General features: G+C 45.4%; 1 protein-coding gene across 1 annotated transcript in view; it reads left to right on the forward strand.

The window, feature by feature from the left end:
* Positions 1 to 4,244: 4,244 nt before the first annotated feature.
* Positions 4,245 to 20,368, forward strand: part of best4 (bestrophin 4) — a 30,436-nt gene continuing 14,312 nt past the window's right edge. Inside the window, exons 1-2 of the mRNA XM_039003570.1 lie at positions 4,245 to 4,396; positions 13,935 to 14,029. Coding sequence (XP_038859498.1) covers positions 4,245 to 4,396; positions 13,935 to 14,029 — 247 coding nt within the window. The remainder of the gene's footprint in view (positions 4,397 to 13,934; positions 14,030 to 20,368) is intronic.

The raw sequence follows: 20,368 nt of genomic DNA on the forward strand, positions 1-20,368 counted from the left end.
CCGCTGGACAATATATGGTGGATCAGGCTGGTTCTAACCAGGCTAGGTTAGACCTGGACATTATATGGTGATCAGGCTGGTTCCACCAGGCTAGGTTATACCCTGGACATTATATGGTGATCAGGCTGGTTCCACCAGGCTAGGTTATACCCTGGACATTATATGGTGAACACAGTGATCAGGCTGGTTATACCCTGGACATTATATGGTTAACACAGTGATCAGGCTGGTTCCATCAGGCTAGGTTATACCCTGGACAATATACGGTGAACACAGTGATCAGGCTGGTTATACCAGGCTAGGTTATACCCTGGACATTATATGGTGATCAGGCTGGTTCCATCAGGCGGTTTACCCTGGACATTATATGGTGATCAGGCTGGTTCCACCAGGCTAGGTTATACCCTGGACATTATATGGTGATCAGGCTGGTTCTACCAGGCTAGGTTAAACCCTGGAAATTATATGGTGAACACAGTGATCAGGCTGGTTCCACATGTCTAGGTTAGACCCTGGACATTATATGGTGAACACAGCGATTAGGCTGGTTCCACCAGGCTAGGTTATACCCTGGACATTATAGGGTGATCAGGCTGGTTCCACCAGGCTAGGTTATACCCTGGACATTATATGGTAAACACAGTGATCAGGCTGGTTCCGTCAGGCTAGGTTATACCCTGGAAGTTATATGGTGAACACAGTGATCAGGCTGGTTCCACCAGGCTAGGTTATACCCTGGACATTATATGGTGAACACAGTGATCAGGCTGGTTCCACCAGGCTAGGTTATACCCTGGACATTATATGGTGAACACAGTGATCAGGCTGGTTCCACCAGGCTAGGTTATACCCTGGACATTATATGGTGAACACAGTGATCAGGCTGGTTCCACCAGGCTAGGTTATACCGTGGACATTATATGGTGAACACAGTGATCAGGCTGGTTCCACCAGGCTAGGTTAGACCCTGGACAATAAATGGTGATCAGGCTGGTTCCATCGGGCTAGGTTATACCCTGGACATTATATGGTGATCAGGCTGGTTATACCAGGCTAGGTTATACCCTGGACATTATATGGTGAACACAGTGATCAGGCTGGTTCCACGTGGCTAGGTTATACCATGGACATTATATGGTGAACACAGTGATCAGGCTGGTTATACCAGGCTAGGTTAGACCCTGGACATTATATGGTGATCAGGCTGGTTCCACCAGGCTAGGTTACACCCTGGACATTATATGGTGATCAGGCTGGTTCCACCAGGCTAGGTTATACCCTGGACATTATATGGTGATCAGGCTGGTTCCACCAGGCTAGGTTATACCCTGGACATTATATGGTGATCAGGCTGGTTCCACCAGGATAGGTTATACCCTGGACATTATATGGTGAACACAGTGATCAGGCTGGTTCCACCAGGCTAGGTTATACCCTGGACATTATATGGTGATCAGGCTGGTTATACCAGGCTAGGTTATACCCTGGACATTATATGGTAAACACAGTGATCAGGCTTGTTCAGTCAGGCTAGGTTATACCCTGGACATTATATGGTGAACACAGTGATCAGGCCGGTTCCACCAGGCTAGGTTATACCCTGGACATTATATGGTGATCAGGCTGGTTCCACCAGGCTAGGTTAGACCCTGGACATTATATGGTGAACACAGTGATCAGGCTGGTTCCACCAGGCTAGGTTAGACCCTGGACATTATATGGTGAACACAGGGATCAGGCTGGTTATACCCTGGACATTATATGGTGAACACAGTGATCAGGCTGGTTCCACCAGGCTAGGTTAGACCCTGGACATTATATGGTGATCAGGCTGGTTCCACCAGGCTAGGTTACACCCTGGACATTATATGGTGAACACAGTGATCAGGCTGGTTCCACTAGGCTAGGTTATAGTAACTCAGGTCACTATCAGAGGCCTCATGATGGCGTGTCCTTTCCATAGGAGTCTAGGGAGACTCTGGCTGTAACTCAGGTCACTATCAGAGGCCTCATGATGGCGTGTCCTTTCCATAGGAGTCTAGGGTGACTCTGGCTGTAACTCAGTCACTATCAGGCCTCATGATGGCGTGTCCTTTCCTAGGAGTCTAGGGAGACTCTGGCTGTAACTCAGGTCACTATCAGAGCCTCATGATGGCGTGTCCTTCCATAGGAGTCTAGGGAGACTCTGGCTGTAACTCAGTTCACTATCAGAGGCCTCATGATGACGTGTCCTTTCCATAGGAGTCTAGGGAGACTCTGGCTGTAACTCAGGTCACTATCAGAGGCCTCATGATGGCGTGTCCTTTCCATAGCAGTCTAGGGAGACTCTGGCTGTAACTCAGGTCACTATCAGAGGCCTCGTGATGGCGTGTCCTTTCCATAGGAGTCTAGGGAGACTCTGGCTGTAACTCAGGTCACTATCAGAGGCCTCATGATGGCGTGTCCTTTCCATAGGAGTCTAGGGTGACTCTGGCTGTAACTCAGGTCACTATCAGAGGCCTCATGATGGCGTGTCCTTTCATAGGAGTCTAGGGAGACTCTGGCTGTAACTCAGGTCACTATCAGAGGCCTCATGATGGCGTGTCCTTTCCATAGGAGTCTAGGGAGACTCTGGCTGTAACTCAGGTCACTATCAGAGGCCTCATGATGGCGTGTCCTTTCCATAGGAGTCTAGGGAGACTCTGGCTGTAACTCAGGTCACTATCAGAGGCCTCATGATGGCGTGTCCTTTTCATAGGAGTCAAGTGAGACTCTGGCAACAACAACGGAGGAGGAGTCACAATGTTACTTGTGTCACATGACACACTTGTATTCTGAGGTGTTGCCTGACAAGCTGTGGAAATAGCAAGTGAACAATGGCATGATTTGCACTTGGAGCTTGGCGAAAGGGGGCATGATTTGCACTTGGAGCTTGGCGAAAGGGGGCATGATTTGCACTTGGAGCTTGGCGAAAGGGGGCATGATTTGCACTTGGAGCTTGGCGAAAGGGGGCATGATTTGCACTTGGAGCTTGGCGAAAGGGGGCATGATTTGCACTTGGAGCTTGGCGAAAGGGGGCATGATTTGCACTTGGAGCTTGGCGAAAGGGGGCATGATTTGCACTTGGAGCTTGGCGAAAGGGGCATGATTTACACTTGGAGCTTGGCGAAAGGGGGCATGATTTACACTTGGAGCTTGGCGAAAGGGGCATGATTTACACTTGGAGCTTGCGAAAGGGGGCATGATTTACACTTGGGCTTGGCGAAAGGGGCATGATTTACACTTGGACTTGGCGAAAGGGGGCATGATTTACACTTGGAGCTTGGCGAAAGGGGCATGATTTACACTTGGAGCTTGGCGAAAGGGGCATATTACACTGGAGCTTGGCGAGGGGCATGATTTGCACTTGGAGCTTGGCGAAAGGGGGCATGATTTACACTTGGAGCTTGGCGAAAGGGGGCATGATTTACACTTGGAGCTTGGCGAAAGGGGGCATGATTTACACTTGGAGCTTGGCGAAAGGGGGCATGATTTACACTTGGAGCTTGGCGAAAGGGGGCATGATTTGCACTTGGAGCTTGGCGAAAGGGGGCATGATTTGCACTTGGAGCTTGGCGAAAGGGGGCATGATTTGCTGACATAACTATAATCTAAATCCAACCTAAATTTACTAATTGTGACACACTGAGGTTCCAAACTGTTTTAGACCATACTGACTTTATAACCAAAATGATCCCATTTACACTTTGTAGTCAATTTTGACACGATAATAAATGTTTCTGACTCATATCGATGCCACAGGCCATTTTTCAAAGGGATTCTTTTTTTCTTTTTTTTTAAGGGGCCAGTCATTCTTTAATGCTTGTTTGTACTTCCTCAATTTTTTATCTCATGTGTGCCCAAAGGTGAACTTGACTTGACACGTTTTAATCGGCAGGACACTTCTTTTACACATGGGTTTCCCAGCCTATAAATCACAGTGTGATCAGCGTCCTCTATCTCACACGATGATGGTGATGAATTGTGACAGGATGACACACAGTAGAGGTTTCAAATGAGAGGAGAGGGAAGTGATGATCTTTCTCGGGACAGAGTGACTGAATACAGGCTTACGGGTGTTTCAGCAGTCTTTTACAGGTAAGAAGGGGACATGTCTTTAAAAATGCTACGAGAAAAAAAAAATCTAACATTTGACATTACGGCAGCTAACGTGTAAATGGACAACTGTTTATTTTACAGGTGCTTTTCTCCACAAGGACATAACGATGACGGTCTCCTACACCCTGGAAGTGGCCAATGCTAAGTTTGGAGGGTTTTCCAAGCTGCTCTTCAGGTGGAGGGGAAGCATCTACAAGCTGCTGTATAAAGAGTCCCTGGTGTTCTGTCTGATGTACAGCTTCTTCAGTGTTTTCTACAGGTATGATCAGCGGCTGCCTTCAACGTCTTTTATTGGGAGTAAATAGAAGGAATAGAATAGAATCCCTTTAATTTTCCCAGAGGGAGGTTCAGTTCGACAAGTCAGATAGACTTTAGCATCCCTTTAATTTTCCCAGAGGGAGGTTCAGTTCGGCAAGTCAGATTGACTTTAGCATCCCTTTAATTTTCCCAGAGGGAGCTTCAGTTCGGCAAGTCAGATTGACTTTAGCATCCCTTTAATTTTCCCAGAGGGAGCTCCAGTTCGGCAAGTCAGATTGACTTTAGCATCCCTTTAATTTTCCCAGAGGGAGCTTCAGTTCGGCAAGTCAGATTGACTTTAGCATCCCTTTAATTTTCCCAGAGGGAGCTTCAGTTCGGCAAGTCGGATTGACTTTAGCATCCCTTTAATTTTCCCAGAGGGAGCTTCAGTTCGGCAAGTCGGATTGACTTTAGAATCCCTTTAATTTTCCCAGAGGGAGCTTCAGTTCGGCAAGTCGGATTGACTTTAGAATCCCTTTAATTTTCCCAGAGGGAGCTTCAGTTCGGCAAGTCGGATTGACTTTAGCATCCCTTTAATTTTCCCAGAGGGAGCTTCAGTTCGGCAAGTCGGATTGACTTTAGAATCCCTTTAATTTTCCCAGAGGGAGGTTCAGTTCGGCAAGTCGGATTGACTTTAGAATCCCTTTAATTTTCCCAGAGGGAGGTTCAGTTCGGCAAGTCGGATTGACTTTAGCATCACTGTATTAAAGGTCCTAAACAGTCATTCTGATTCCTATGTATAAACTTTTGAGTGACTAAAACATCACCCACAGTATTTTTTCCCGATTTAAAAATGTAAAACAATTGAGAAAAATGACTTAATGAATACATTTTTCACTCATGTCAAACTACCAGGAAGTCTGACAAGACAGATTGAGTGGGTGGGGGAGCTAATGGGCTGAGTGGGAGGGGAGCTAGTAGACTGAGTGGGAGGGGAGCTAGTAGACTGAGTGGGAGGGGAGCTAGTAGACTGAGTGGGAGGGGAGCTAGTAGACTGAGTGGGAGGGGAGCTAGTAGACTGAGTGGGAGGGGAGCTAGTAGACTGAGTGGGAGGGGAGCTAGTAGACTGAGTGGGTGGGGAGCTAGTAGACTGAGTGGGAGGGGAGCTAGTAGACTGAGTGGGAGGGGAGCTAGTAGACTGAGTGGGAGGGGGGCTAGTAGACTGAGTGGGAGGGGAGCTAGTAGACTGAGTGGGAGGGGAGCTAGTAGACTGAGTGGGAGGGGAGCTAGTAGACTGAGTGGGAGGGGAGCTAGTAGACTGAGTGGGAGGGGAGCTAGTAGACTGAGTGGGTGGGGAGCTAGTAGACTGAGTGGGAGGGGAGCTAGTAGACTGAGTGGGAGGGGAGCTAGTAGACTGAGTGGGAGGGGAGCTAGTAGACTGAGTGGGAGGGGAGCTAGTAGACTGAGTGGGAGGGGAGCTAGTAGACTGAGTGGGAGGGGAGCTAATGGGCTGAGTGGGAGGGAATCTAGTAGACTGAGTGGGAGGGGAGCTAGTAGACTGAGTGGGAGGGGGGCTAGTAGACTGAGTGGGAGGGGAGCTAGTAGACTGAGTGGGAGGGGAGCTAGTAGACTGAGTGGGAGGGGAGCTAGTAGACTGAGTGGGAGGGGAGCTAGTAGACTGAGTGGGAGGGGAGCTAGTAGACTGAGTGGGAGGGGAGCTAGTAGACTGAGTGGGAGGGGAGCTAGTAGACTGAGTGGGAGGGGAGCTAGTAGACTGAGTGGGAGGGGGGCTAGTAGACTGAGTGGGAGGGGAGCTAGTAGACTGAGTGGGAGGGGGGCTAGTAGACTGAGTGGGAGGGGGGCTAGTAGACTGAGTGGGAGGGGAGCTAGTAGACTGAGTGGGAGGGGAGCTAGTAGACTGAGTGGGGGGGGGGCTAGTAGACTGAGTGGGAGGGGAGCTAGTAGACTGAGTGGGAGGGGAGCTAGTAGACTGAGTGGGAGGGGAGCTAGTAGACTGAGTGGGTGGGGAGCTAGTAGACTGAGTGGGAGGGGAGCTAGTAGACTGAGTGGGAGGGGAGCTAGTAGACTGAGTGGGTGGGGGAGCTAATGGGCTGAGTGGGAGGGGAGCTAATGGGCTGAGTGGGAGGGGAGCTAATGGGCTGAGTGGGAGGGGAGCTAATGGGCTGAGTGGGAGGGGAGCTAATGGGCTGAGTGGGAGGGAATCTTACCTTGACGGACAGTTCTTTGAAAACGCCCGTGTCAAGCAACATGGACTCAGTGAGCAGTGTTGCAGTCAAATTATCTCGAGCAAATGTGCTGATACACAAAGCAACTCAGTGTTGCAGTCAGATTATCTCAAGCAAATGTGCTGATACACAAAGCAACTCAGTGTTGCAGTCAGATTATCTCAAGCAAATGTGCTGATACACAAAGCAACTCAAACTACATTGGCATTGCATGCAACATCCAATCCTGTCATACATCATCACATCATGGTTTCGCAAATGATTTGTTTATCCAACTGTTTGCTTACAGTAACAGCATCCATATGGACAACATGTTGGCTATATCATTTAGCTAGCTAGCCCAAATGGAATTGTCAGCACTGTTTATCAAGCTAGCTAGTTCATCATGGACAATTTTAGTTAAAACTTTACAGGGTGAGGCCTGGGTCCACTGAGTGGACAAAACATTAAGAACACCTTCCTAATATTGAGTTGCCCCCCCTTTTACCCTCAGAACAGCTTCACTTCGTCGGGGCATGGGACTCTAAAAGGTGTTGAAAGCGCTCCACAGGGATGCTGGCCCATGTTGACTCCAATGTTTCCCACAGTTGTGTCCAGTTGGCTGGATGTCCTTTGGGTGGTGGACCATTCTTGATACACACGGGAAACTGTTGAGTGTGAAAAACCCAGCAGCGTTGCAGTTCTTGACATAAACCGGTGTGCCCCGGCACCTACTACTGTACCCCGTTCAAAGGCACTTAAAAGTTTCTCAAGGCTTACAAATCCTTCTTTAACCCGTCTCCTCCCCTTCGTCTACACTGATTGAAGTGGATTTAACAAGTGACTTCAATAAGGGATCATAGCTTTCACCTGGTCAGTCTATGTGATGCAAAGAGCAGGTGTTCTTAATGTTTTGTACACTCAGTGTATATAAAATGTTCATATAATGTATCATGACTATCAAATCAAGTTTTATGTCACATGCGCTGAATACAACAGGTGTAGTAGACCTCACAGTGAAATGCTGAATACAACAGGTGTAGTAGACCTCACAGTGAAATGTTGAATACAACAGGTGTAGTAGACCTCACAGTGAAATGCTGAATACAACAGGTGTAGTAGACCTCACAGTGAAATGCTGAATACAACAGGTGTAGTAGACCTCACAGTGAAATGCTGAATACAACAGGTGTAGTAGACCTCACAGTGAAATGCTGAATACAACAGGTGTAGTAGACCTTACAGTGAAATGCTGAATACAGCAGGTGTAGTAGACCTTACAGTGAAATGCTGAATACAGCAGGTGTAGTAGACCTTACAGTGAAATGCTGAATACAACAGGTGTAGTAGACCTTACAGTGAAATGCTGAATACAACAGGTGTAGTAGACCTTACAGTGAAATGTTGAATACAACAGGTGTAGTAGACCTCACAGTGAAATGCTGAATACAACAGGTGTAGTAGACCTCACAGTGAAATGCTGAATACAACAGGTGTAGTAGACCTCACAGTGAAATGCTGAATACAACAGGTGTAGTAGACCTCACAGTGAAATGCTGAATACAACAGGTGTAGTAGACCTCACAGTGAAATGCTGAATACAACAGGTGTAGTAGACCTCACAGTGAAATGCTGAATACAACAGGTGTAGTAGACCTTACAGTGAAATGCTGAATACAACAGGTGTAGTAGACCTTACAGTGAAATGCTGAATACAACAGGTGTAGTAGACCTCACAGTGAAATGCTGAATACAACAGGTGTAGTAGACCTTACAGTGAAATGCTGAATACAACAGGTGTAGTAGACCTTACAGTGAAATGCTGAATACAACAGGTGTAGTAGACCTCACAGTGAAATGCTGAATACAACAGGTGTAGTAGACCTCACAGTGAAATGCTGAATACAACAGGTGTAGTAGACCTCAGTGAAATGCTTACTTACACGCCCTTAACCAACAATGCAGTTTTTTTTAAAATACACCAAAAAAGAATAATAAATAATTAATAATTAAAGAGCAGCGGTAAAATAACAGTAGCGAGACTATATACAGGGTGTTACGGTACAGAGTCAATGTGGAGGCTATATACAGGGTGTTACGGTACAGAGTCAGTGTGGAGGCTATATACAGGGTGTTATGGTACAGAGTCAGTGTGGAGGCTATATACAGGGTGTTACGGTACAGAGTCAATGTGGAGGCTATATACAGGGGGTACCGGTACAGAGTCAATGTGGAAGCTATATACAGGGTGTTACGGTACCTAGTCAATGTGGAGGCTATATACAGGGTGTTTACGGTACAGAGTCAGTGTGGAGGCTATATACAGGGTGTTACGGTACAGAGTCAAAGTGGAGGCTATATACAGGAGGTACCGGTACAGAGTCAATGTGGAGGCTATATACAGGAGGTACCGGTACAGAGTCAATGTGGAGGCTATATACAGGGGGTACTGGTACAGAGTCATTGTGGAGGCTATATACAGGGTGTTACGGTACAGAGGCAATGTGGAGGCTATATACAGGGGGTACCGGTACAGAGTCAATGTGGAGGCTATATACAGGGGGTACCGGTACAGAGGCAATGTGGAGGCTATATACAGGGGGTACCGGTACAGAGTCAATGTGGAGGCTATATACAGGGGGTACCGGTACAGAGTCAATGTGGAGGCTATATACAGGGGGTACTGGTACAGAGTCAATGTGGAGGCTATATACAGGGGGTACTAGTACAGAGTCAATGTGGAGGCTATATACAGGGGGTACCGATACAGTCAATGTGGAGGCTATATACAGGGTGTTACGGTACAGAGTCAATGTGGAGGCTATATACAGGGTGTTTACGGTACAGAGTCAGTGTGGAGGCTATATACAGGGTGTTACGGTACAGAGTCAATGTGGAGGCTATATACAGGCTATATACAGGGGGTACCGGTACAGAGTCAATGTGGAGGCTATATACAGGGGGTACCGGTACAGAGTCAATGTGGAGGCTATATACAGGGGGTACTGGTACAGAGTCAATGTGGAGGCTATATACAGGGGGTACCGGTACAGAGTCAATGTGGAGGCTATATACAGGGGGTACCGATACTGAGTCAATGTGGAGGCTATATACAGGGTGTTACGGTACAGAGTCAGTGTGGAGGCTATATACAGGGTGTTACGGTACAGAGTCAGTGTGGAGGCTATATACAGGGTGTTACGGTACAGAGTCAGTGTGGAGGCTATATACAGGGTGTTACGGTACAGAGTCAATGTGGAGGCTATATACAGGGTGTTACGGTACAGAGTCAATGTGGAGGCTATATACAGGGGGTACTGGTACAGAGTCAATGTGGAGGCTATATACAGGGGGTACCGGTACAGAGTCAATGTGGAGGCTATATACAGGGGGTACTGGTACAGAGTCAATGTGGAGGCTATATACAGGGGGTACCGGTACAGAGTCAATGTGGAGGCTATATACAGGGGGTACCGGTACAGAGGCAATGTGGAGGCTATATACAGGGGGTACCGGTACAGAGTCAATGTGGAGGCTATATACAGGGGGTACCGGTACAGAGTCAATGTGGAGGCTATATACAGGGGGTACTGGTACAGAGTCAAATTGGAGGCTATATACAGGGGGTACTAGTACAGAGTCAATGTGGAGGCTATATACAGGGGGTACCGCTACTGAGTCAGTGTGGAGGCTATATACAGGGGGTACCGGTACTGAGTCAATGTGGAGGCTATATACAGGGGGTACCGATACAGAGTCAATGTGGAGGCTATATACAGGGTGTTACGGTACAGAGTCAGTGTGGAGGCTATATACAGGGTGTTACGGTACAGAGTCAGTGTGGAGGCTATATACAGGGTGTTACGGTACAGAGTCAGTGTGGAGGCTATATACAGGGTGTTACGGTACAGAGTCAATGTGGAGGCTATATACAGGGTGTTACGGTACAGAGTCAATGTGGAGGCTATATACAGGGGGTGCTGGTACAGAGTCAATGTGGAGGCTATATACAGGGGGTACCGGTACAGAGTCAATGTGGAGGCTATATACAGGGGGTACTGGTACAGAGTCAATGTGGAGGATATATACAGGGGGTACCGGTACAGAGTCAATGTGGAGGCTATATACAGGGGGTACCGGTACAGAGGCAATGTGGAGGCTATATACAGGGGGTACCGGTACAGAGTCAATGTGGAGGCTATATACAGGGTGTTACGGTACAGAGTCAATGTGGAGGCTATATACAGGGGGCACCGGTACAAAGTCAATGTGGAGGCTATATACAGGGTGTTACGGTACAGAGTCAATGTGGAGGCTATATACAGGGTATTGTAGTACAGAGTCAATGTGGAGGCTATATACAGGGGGAACCGGTACAGAGTCAATGTGGAGGCTATATACAGGGGGTACCGGTACAGAGTCAATGTGGAGGCTATATACAGGGGGTACTGGTACAGAGTCAATGTGGAGGATATATACAGGGGGTACCGGTACAGAGTCAATGTGGAGGCTATATACAGGGGGTACCGGTACAGAGGCAATGTGGAGGCTATATACAGGGGGTACCGGTACAGAGTCAATGTGGAGGCTATATACAGGGTGTTACGGTACAGAGTCAATGTGGAGGCTATATACAGGGGGCACCGGTACAAAGTCAATGTGGAGGCTATATACAGGGTGTTACGGTACAGAGTCAATGTGGAGGCTATATACAGGGTATTGTAGTACAGAGTCAATGTGGAGGCTATATACAGGGGGAACCGGTACAGAGTCAATGTGGAGGCTATATACAGGGGGTACCGGTACAGAGTCAATGTGGAGGCTATATACAGGGTGTTACGGTACAGAGTCAATGTGGAGGCTATATACAGGGGGTACTGGTACAGAGTCAATGTGGAGGCTATATACAGGGGGTACCGGTACAGAGTCAATGTGGAGGCTATATACAGGGGGTACCGGTACAGAGTCAATGTGGAGGCTATATACAGGGGGTACTGGTACAGAGTCAAATTGGAGGCTATATACAGGGGGTACTAGTACAGAGTCAATGTGGAGGCTATATACAGGAGGTACCGGTACAGAGTCAATGTGGAGGCTATATACAGGGGGGTACCGGTACAGAGTCAATGTGGAGGCTATATACAGGGTGTACTGGTACAGAGTCAATGTGGAGGCTATATACAGGGTGTTACTGTACAGAGTCAATGTGGAGACTATATACAGGGTGTACTGGTACAGAGTCAATGTGGAGGCTATATACAGGGTGTTACTGTACAGAGTCAATGTGGAGGCTATATACAGGGGGTACTGGTACAGAGTCAATGTGGAGGCTATATACAGGGGGTACCGGTACAGAGTCCATGTGGAGGCTATATACAGGGGGTACCGGTACAGAGTCAATGTGGAGGCTATATACAGGAGGTACCTGTACAGAGTCAATGTGGAGGCTATATACAGGGGGTACCAGTACAGAGTCAATGTGGAGGCTATATACAGGGGGTACCGGTACAGAGTCAATGTGGAGGCTATATACAGGGGGTACCGGTACAGAGTCAATGTGGAGGCTATATACAGGAGGTACTGGTACAGAGTCAATGTGGAGGCTATATACAGGAGGTACTGGTACAGAGTCAATGTGGAGGCTATATACAGGGTGTTACAGTACAGAGTCAATGTGGAGGCTATATACAGGAGGTACCGGTACAGAGTCAATGTGGAGGCTATATACAGGGGGGTACCGATACAGAGTCAATGTGGAGGCTATATACAGGGGGTACCGGTACAGAGTCAATGTGGAGGCTATATACAGGGGGTACCGGTACAGAGTCAATGTGGAGGCTATATACAGGGGGGTACCGATACAGAGTCAATGTGGAGGCTATATACAGGGGGGTACCGGTACAGAGTCAATGTGGAGGCTATATACAGGGTGTTACTGTACAGAGTCAATGTGGAGACTATATACAGGGGGTACCGGTACAGAGTCAATGTGGAGGCTATATACAGGAGGTACCGGTACAGAGTCAATGTGGAGGCTATATACAGGGGGGTACCGGTACCGAGTCCATGTCCAGGGGTAAAGGTTAGTTGAGGTAATGTAGATAGAGGTAAAGTGTCTATGCATAGATAATAAACAGAGAGTAGCAGCGTAAAAGAGGGGGGCAATGCAAATAATCTGGGTGAGTTTTGAGGGCCCCTCCTGTACTTCCTGTTCACTCATGACTGCATGGCCAGGCACAACTCCAACACCATCATTAAGTTTTTACCTTTGGTCACCTCCCTGACCAAGGCCCTTCTCCCCCGATTGCTCAGTGTGGCTGGGAGGTCAGCTCTAGGAAGAGTCTTGGTGGTTCCAAATTTATTCCATTTAAGAATGATGGAGACCACTGAGTTCTTGGGGACTTTCAATGCTTCAGAAATGTTTTGGTACCCTTCCCCAGATCTGTTCCTCGACACAATCTTGTCTCTGAGCTCTACGGACAATTCCTTTGACCTCATGTCTTGGTTTCTGCTCTGACATGCACTGTCAACCGTGGGACCTTATATAGACAGGTGTGTGCCTTTCCAAATCATGTCCAATCAACTGAATTTACCACAGGTGGACTCCAAGTTGTAGAAACATCTCAAGGATGATCAATGGAAACAGGAAGCACCTGAGCTCAATTTTGAGACTCATAGCAAAGGGTCAGAATACTTATGCAAATAAGATATTTCTGTTTTTTTAGGTTTTTATACAAGTGAAATAATGTATACAAAAATGTTTTCGATTTGTCATTATTGGGTATTGTGCGTAGATTGACAAGGAAAAACATTTATTTAATCAATTTTAGAATAAGGCTGTGACGTAACAAAATGTGGGAAAAAGTCAAGGGGTCTGAATACTTCCTGAATGCACCCTACATGTATTTGCCTTTGATGAAGACGAGGAAAAACCTCTAATTATATTTGCTGAGATGCTGAAGTCAAATTTTGGAACCAGTAGACTAGCTACCTAGCTATGTAAACCGTGCCCTCTGCGAACACGCCTTCTGCCATGTTGTTTATGAGGCGGTGCATAATTAAATGATGTAAGAGAATAAGACATTACCGTTAATAATCCCGCCTCCAGAATCCAAGTGTTTGACATGAGGAAGGGGACAAGTTTATGATCAAATGTAATCCATGTAGAAGCAACAGTCATGTTTCTGCTTTGATCTGGTTTCATCCAAATATCATCAAATTTCCTGAATACCTGTTCAGGACCTTTAAGGGAGAGAGTTACAGAAACATGTTTGGTATCAATAATCAGTTGTCTTGAATTGGATATATTATGTTTTCAACATGATTCCTTTGCAGATTCTTCCTCACTGAGAAACAACAGCTGTTGTTTGAAAATGTAGCCCTCTACTGTGACCAGTTTACCAACTATATCCCAATGTCCTTTGTGCTTGGTAAGTCAACTATATCCCAATGTCCTTTGTGCTGGGTAAGTCAACTTTATACCAATGTCCTTTGTGCTGGGTAAGTCAACTATATCCCAATGTCCTTTGTGCTGGGTAAGTCAACTATATCCCAATGTCCTTTGTGCTGGGTAAGTCAACTATATCCCAATGTCCTTTGTGCTGGGTAAGTCAACTATATCCCAATGTCCTTTGTGCTGGGTAAGTCAACTATATCCCAATGTCCTTTGTGCTGGGTAAGTCAACTATATCCCAATGTCCTTTGTGCTGGGTAAGTCAACTACTGTATATCCCAATGTCCTTTGTGCTGGGTAAGTCAACTTTATACCAATGTCCTTTGTGCTGGGTAAGTCAACTTTATACCAATGTCCTTTGTGCTGGGTAAGTCAACTTTATACCAATGTCCTTTGTGCTGGGTAAGTCAACTATATACCAATGTCCTTTGTGCTGGGTAAGTCAACTTTATACCAATGTCCTTTGTGCTGGGTAAGTCAACTATATCCCAATGTCCTTTGTGCTTGGTAAGTCAACTATATACCAATGTCCTTTGTGCTGGGTAAGTCAACTATATACCAATGTCCTTTGTGCTGGGTAAGTCAACTATATACCAATGTCCTTTGTGCTGGGTAAGTCAACTATATCCCAATGTCCTTTGTGCTGGGTAAGTCAACTATATCCCAATGTCCTTTGTGCTGGGTAAGTCAACTACTGTATATCCCAATGTCCTTTGTGCTGGGTAAGTCAACTACTGTATATCCCAATGTCCTTTGTCCTGGGTAAGTCAACTTTATACCAATGTCCTTTGTGCTGGGTAAGTCAACTACTGTATATCCCAATGTCCTTTGTGCTGGGTAAGTCAACTATATACCAATGTCCTTTGTGCTGGGTAAGTCAACTATATCCCAATGTCCTTTGTGCTTGGTAAGTCAACTATATACCAATGTCCTTTGTGCTGGGTAAGTCAACTATATCCCAATGTCCTTTGTGCTTGGTAAGTCAACTATATACCAATGTCCTTTGTGCTGGGTAAGTCAACTATATCCCAATGTCCTTTGTGCTTGGTAAGTCAACTATATACCAATGTCCTTTGTGCTGGGTAAGTCAACTATATCCCAATGTCTTTTGTGCTGGGTAAGTCAACTATATCCCAATGTCCTTTGTGCTTGGTAAGTCAACTATATCCCAATGTCCTTTGTGCTTGGTAAGTCAACTATATCCCAATGTCCTTTGTGCTGGGTAAGTCAACTACTGTATATCCCAATGTCCTTTGTGCTGGGTAAGTCAACTTTATACCAATGTCCTTTGTGCTGGGTAAGTCAACTACTGTATATCCCAATGTCCTTTGTGCTGGGTAAGTCAACTATATCCCAATGTCCTTTGTGCTGGGTAAGTCAACTATATACCAATGTCCTTTGTGCTGGGTAAGTCAACTATATACCAATGTCCTTTGTGCTGGGTAAGTCAACTATATACCAATGTCCTTTGTGCTGGGTAAGTCAACTATATACCAATGTCCTTTGTGCTGGGTAAGTCAACTATATCCCAATGTCCTTTGTGCTGGGTAAGTCAACTACTGTATATCCCAATGTCCTTTGTGCTGGGTAAGTCAACTTTATACCAATGTCCTTTGTGCTGGGTAAGTCAACTATATCCCAATGTCCTTTGTGCTGGGTAAGTCAACTATATCCCAATGTCCTTTGTGCTGGGTAAGTCAACTATATCCCAATGTCCTTTGTGCTGGGTAAGTCAACTATATCCCAATGTCCTTTGTGCTGGGTAAGTCAACTATATCCCAATGTCCTTTGTGCTGGGTAAGTCAACTATATACCAATGTCCTTTGTGCTGGGTAAGTCAACTATATCCCAATGTCCTTTGTGCTGGGTAAGTCAACTATATCCCAATGTCCTTTGTGCTGGGTAAGTCAACTATATCCCAATGTCCTTTGTGCTGGGTAAGTCAACTATATACCAATGTCCTTTGTGCTGGGTAAGTCAACTATATACCAATGTCCTTTGTGCTGGGTAAGTCAACTATATCCCAATGTCCTTTGTGCTGGGTAAGTCAACTATATCCCAATGTCCTTTGTGCTTGGTAAGTCAACTATATACCAATGTCCTTTGTGCTGGGTAAGTCAACTTTATACCAATGTCCTTTGTGCTGGGTAAGTCAACTATATACCAATGTCCTTTGTGCTGGGTAAGTCAACTATATCCCAATGTCCTTTGTGCTGGGTAAGTCAACTACTGTATATCCCAATGTCCTTTGTGCTGGGTAAGTCAACTTTATACCAATGTCCTTTGTGCTGGGTAAGTCAACTATATCCCAATGTCCTTTGTGCTGGGTAAGTCAACTACTGTATATTCCAATGTCCTTTGTGCTGGGTAAGTCAACTATATCCCAATGTCCTTTGTGCTGGGTAAGTCAACTATATACCAATGTCCTTTGTGCTGGGTAAGTCAACTATATACCAATGTCCTTTGTGCTGGGTAAGTCAACTACTGTATATCCCAATGTCCTTTGTGCTGGGTAAGTCAACTATATCCCAATGTCCTTTGTGCTGGGTAAGTCAACTTTATACCAATGTCCTTTGTGCTGGGTAAGTCAACTATATCCCAATGTCCTTTGTGCTGGGTAAGTCAACTATATCCCAATGTCCTTCGTGCTGGGTAAGTCAACTATATCCCAATGTCCTTTGTGCTGGGTAAGTCAACTACTGTATATCCCAATGTCCTTTGTCCTGGGTAAGTCAACTTTATACCAATGTCCTTTGTGCTGGGTAAGTCAACTACTGTATATCCCAATGTCCTTTGTGCTGGGTAAGTCAACTATATACCAATGTCCTTTGTGCTGGGTAAGTCAACTATATCCCAATGTCCTTTGTGCTTGGTAAGTCAACTATATACCAATGTCCTTTGTGCTGGGTAAGTCAACTATATCCCAATGTCCTTTGTGCTTGGTAAGTCAACTATATACCAATGTCCTTTGTGCTGGGTAAGTCAACTATATCCCAATGTCCTTTGTGCTTGGTAAGTCAACTATATACCAATGTCCTTTGTGCTGGGTAAGTCAACTATATCCCAATGTCTTTTGTGCTGGGTAAGTCAACTATATCCCAATGTCCTTTGTGCTTGGTAAGTCAACTATATCCCAATGTCCTTTGTGCTTGGTAAGTCAACTATATCCCAATGTCCTTTGTGCTGGGTAAGTCAACTACTGTATATCCCAATGCCCTTTGTGCTGGGTAAGTCAACTTTATACCAATGTCCTTTGTGCTGGGTAAGTCAACTACTGTATATCCCAATGTCCTTTGTGCTGGGTAAGTCAACTATATCCCAATGTCCTTTGTGCTGGGTAAGTCAACTATATACCAATGTCCTTTGTGCTGGGTAAGTCAACTATATACCAATGTCCTTTGTGCTGGGTAAGTCAACTATATACCAATGTCCTTTGTGCTGGGTAAGTCAACTACTGTATATCCCAATGTCCTTTGTGCTGGGTAAGTCAACTTTATACCAATGTCCTTTGTGCTGGGTAAGTCAACTATATCCCAATGTCCTTTGTGCTGGGTAAGTCAACTATATCCCAATGTCCTTTGTGCTGGGTAAGTCAACTATATCCCAATGTCCTTTGTGCTGGGTAAGTCAACTATATCCCAATGTCCTTTGTGCTGGGTAAGTCAACTATATCCCAATGTCCTTTGTGCTGGGTAAGTCAACTATATACCAATGTCCTTTGTGCTGGGTAAGTCAACTATATCCCAATGTCCTTTGTGCTGGGTAAGTCAACTATATCCCAATGTCCTTTGTGCTGGGTAAGTCAACTATATCCCAATGTCCTTTGTGCTGGGTAAGTCAACTATATACCAATGTCCTTTGTGCTGGGTAAGTCAACTATATACCAATGTCCTTTGTGCTGGGTAAGTCAACTATATCCCAATGTCCTTTGTGCTGGGTAAGTCAACTTTATACCAATGTCCTTTGTGCTGGGTAAGTCAACTATATACCAATGTCCTTTGTGCTGGGTAAGTCAACTATATCCCAATGTCCTTTGTGCTGGGTAAGTCAACTACTGTATATCCCAATGTCCTTTGTGCTGGGTAAGTCAACTTTATACCAATGTCCTTTGTGCTGGGTAAGTCAACTATATCCCAATGTCCTTTGTGCTGGGTAAGTCAACTACTGTATATTCCAATGTCCTTTGTGCTGGGTAAGTCAACTATATCCCAATGTCCTTTGTGCTGGGTAAGTCAACTATATACCAATGTCCTTTGTGCTGGGTAAGTCAACTATATACCAATGTCCTTTGTGCTGGGTAAGTCAACTACTGTATATCCCAATGTCCTTTGTGCTGGGTAAGTCAACTATATCCCAATGTCCTTTGTGCTGGGTAAGTCAACTTTATACCAATGTCCTTTGTGCTGGGTAAGTCAACTATATCCCAATGTCCTTTGTGCTGGGTAAGTCAACTATATCCCAATGTCCTTCGTGCTGGGTAAGTCAACTATATCCCAATGTCCTTTGTGCTGGGTAAGTCAACTATATCCCAATGTCCTTTGTGCTGGGTAAGTCAACTATATCCCAATGTCCTTTGTGCTGGGTAAGTCAACTATATACCAATGTCCTTTGTGCTGGGTAAGTCAACTATATCCCAATGTCCTTTGTGCTGGGTAAGTCAACTATATCCCAATGTCCTTTGTGCTGGGTAAGTCAACTATATCCCAATGTCATTTGTGCTGGGTAAGTCAACTACTGTATATCCCAATGTCCTTTGTGCTGGGTAAGTCAACTATATACCAATGTCCTTTGTGCTGGGTAAGTCAACTATATCCCAATGTCCTTTGTGCTGGGTAAGTCAACTATATCCCAATGTCCTTTGTGCTGGGTAAGTCAACTACTGTATATCCCAATGTCCTTTGTGCTGGGTAAGTCAACTTTATACCAATGTCCTTTGTGCTGTGTAAGTCAACTATATCCCAATGTCCTTTGTGCTGGGTAAGTCAACTATATACCAATGTCCTTTGTGCTGGGTAAGTCAACTATATACCAATGTCCTTTGTGCTGGGTAAGTCAACTATATCCCAATGTCCTTTGTGCTGGGTAAGTCAACTATATCCCAATGTCCTTTGTGCTGGGTAAGTCAACTATATCCCAATGTCCTTTGTGCTGGGTAAGTCAACTATATACCAATGTCCTTTGTGCTGGGTAAGTCAACTATATCCCAATGTCCTTTGTGCTGGGTAAGTCAACTACTGTATATCCCAATGTCCTTTGTGCTGGGTAAGTCAACTTTATACCAATGTCCTTTGTGCTGGGTAAGTCAACTATATCCCAATGTCCTTTGTGCTGGGTAAGTCAACTATATACCAATGTCCTTTGTGCTGGGTAAGTGAACTATATACCAATGTCCTTTGTGCTGGGTAAGTCAACTATATCCCAATGTCCTTTGTGCTGGGTAAGTCAACTATATCCCAATGTCCTTTGTGCTGGGTAAGTCAACTATATACCAATGTCCTTTGTGCTGGGTAAGTCAACTATATCCCAATGTCCTTTGTGCTGGGTAAGTCAACTACTGTATATCCCAATGTCCTTTGTGCTGGGTAAGTCAACTACTGTATATCCCAATGTCCTTTGTGCTGGGTAAGTCAACCATATCCCAATGTCCTTTGTGCTGGGTAAGTCAACTTTATAGCAATGTCCTTTGTGCTGGGTAAGTCAACTTTATACCAATGTCCTTTGTGCTGGGTAAGTCAACTACTGTATATCCCAATGTCCTTTGTGCTGGGTAAGTCAACTTTATACCAATGTCCTTTGTGCTGGGTAAGTCAACTTTATACCAATGTCCTTTGTGCTGGGTAAGTCAACTACTGTATATCCCAATGTCCTTTGTGCTGGGTAAGTCAACTTTATACCAATGTCCTTTGTGCTGGGTAAGTCAAAACCTCTGAGGTGGGATTTGTCATGCTTTTATTGTACAGATGTAGTATCTTAATTTCATCACCCGGTTGCAGGAGAACTTTCCCGCAATGCAGGACATTTAAAACGTGTAGTGTATTTGAGGTTTAAAAAGGCTTCTGAAGTTTGTAATTTCCACTTTGAAATTTCAGACTTGATTTTTCATTAATTATAATCCACATAATAATTCACATTTCCTGTTGCTGCAGGATTATTTTCCTGCTGTAGCAAACTGGCTCAAATTAAGATCCTGTACTTATCTGGGCCAAATGATCTCAAGGGAGAATACTATGAGAATGCTACAGTCCTGGTTGTCATAGCTACTGATGAGCACCTGAGCAGGTAGACTACAGATCAGTCAGTCACCTGATGTAGCCCT

This window comes from Salvelinus namaycush, chromosome 11 (assembly GCF_016432855.1).
Source record: "Salvelinus namaycush isolate Seneca chromosome 11, SaNama_1.0, whole genome shotgun sequence".
Classification (NCBI taxonomy): domain Eukaryota; kingdom Metazoa; phylum Chordata; class Actinopteri; order Salmoniformes; family Salmonidae; genus Salvelinus; species Salvelinus namaycush.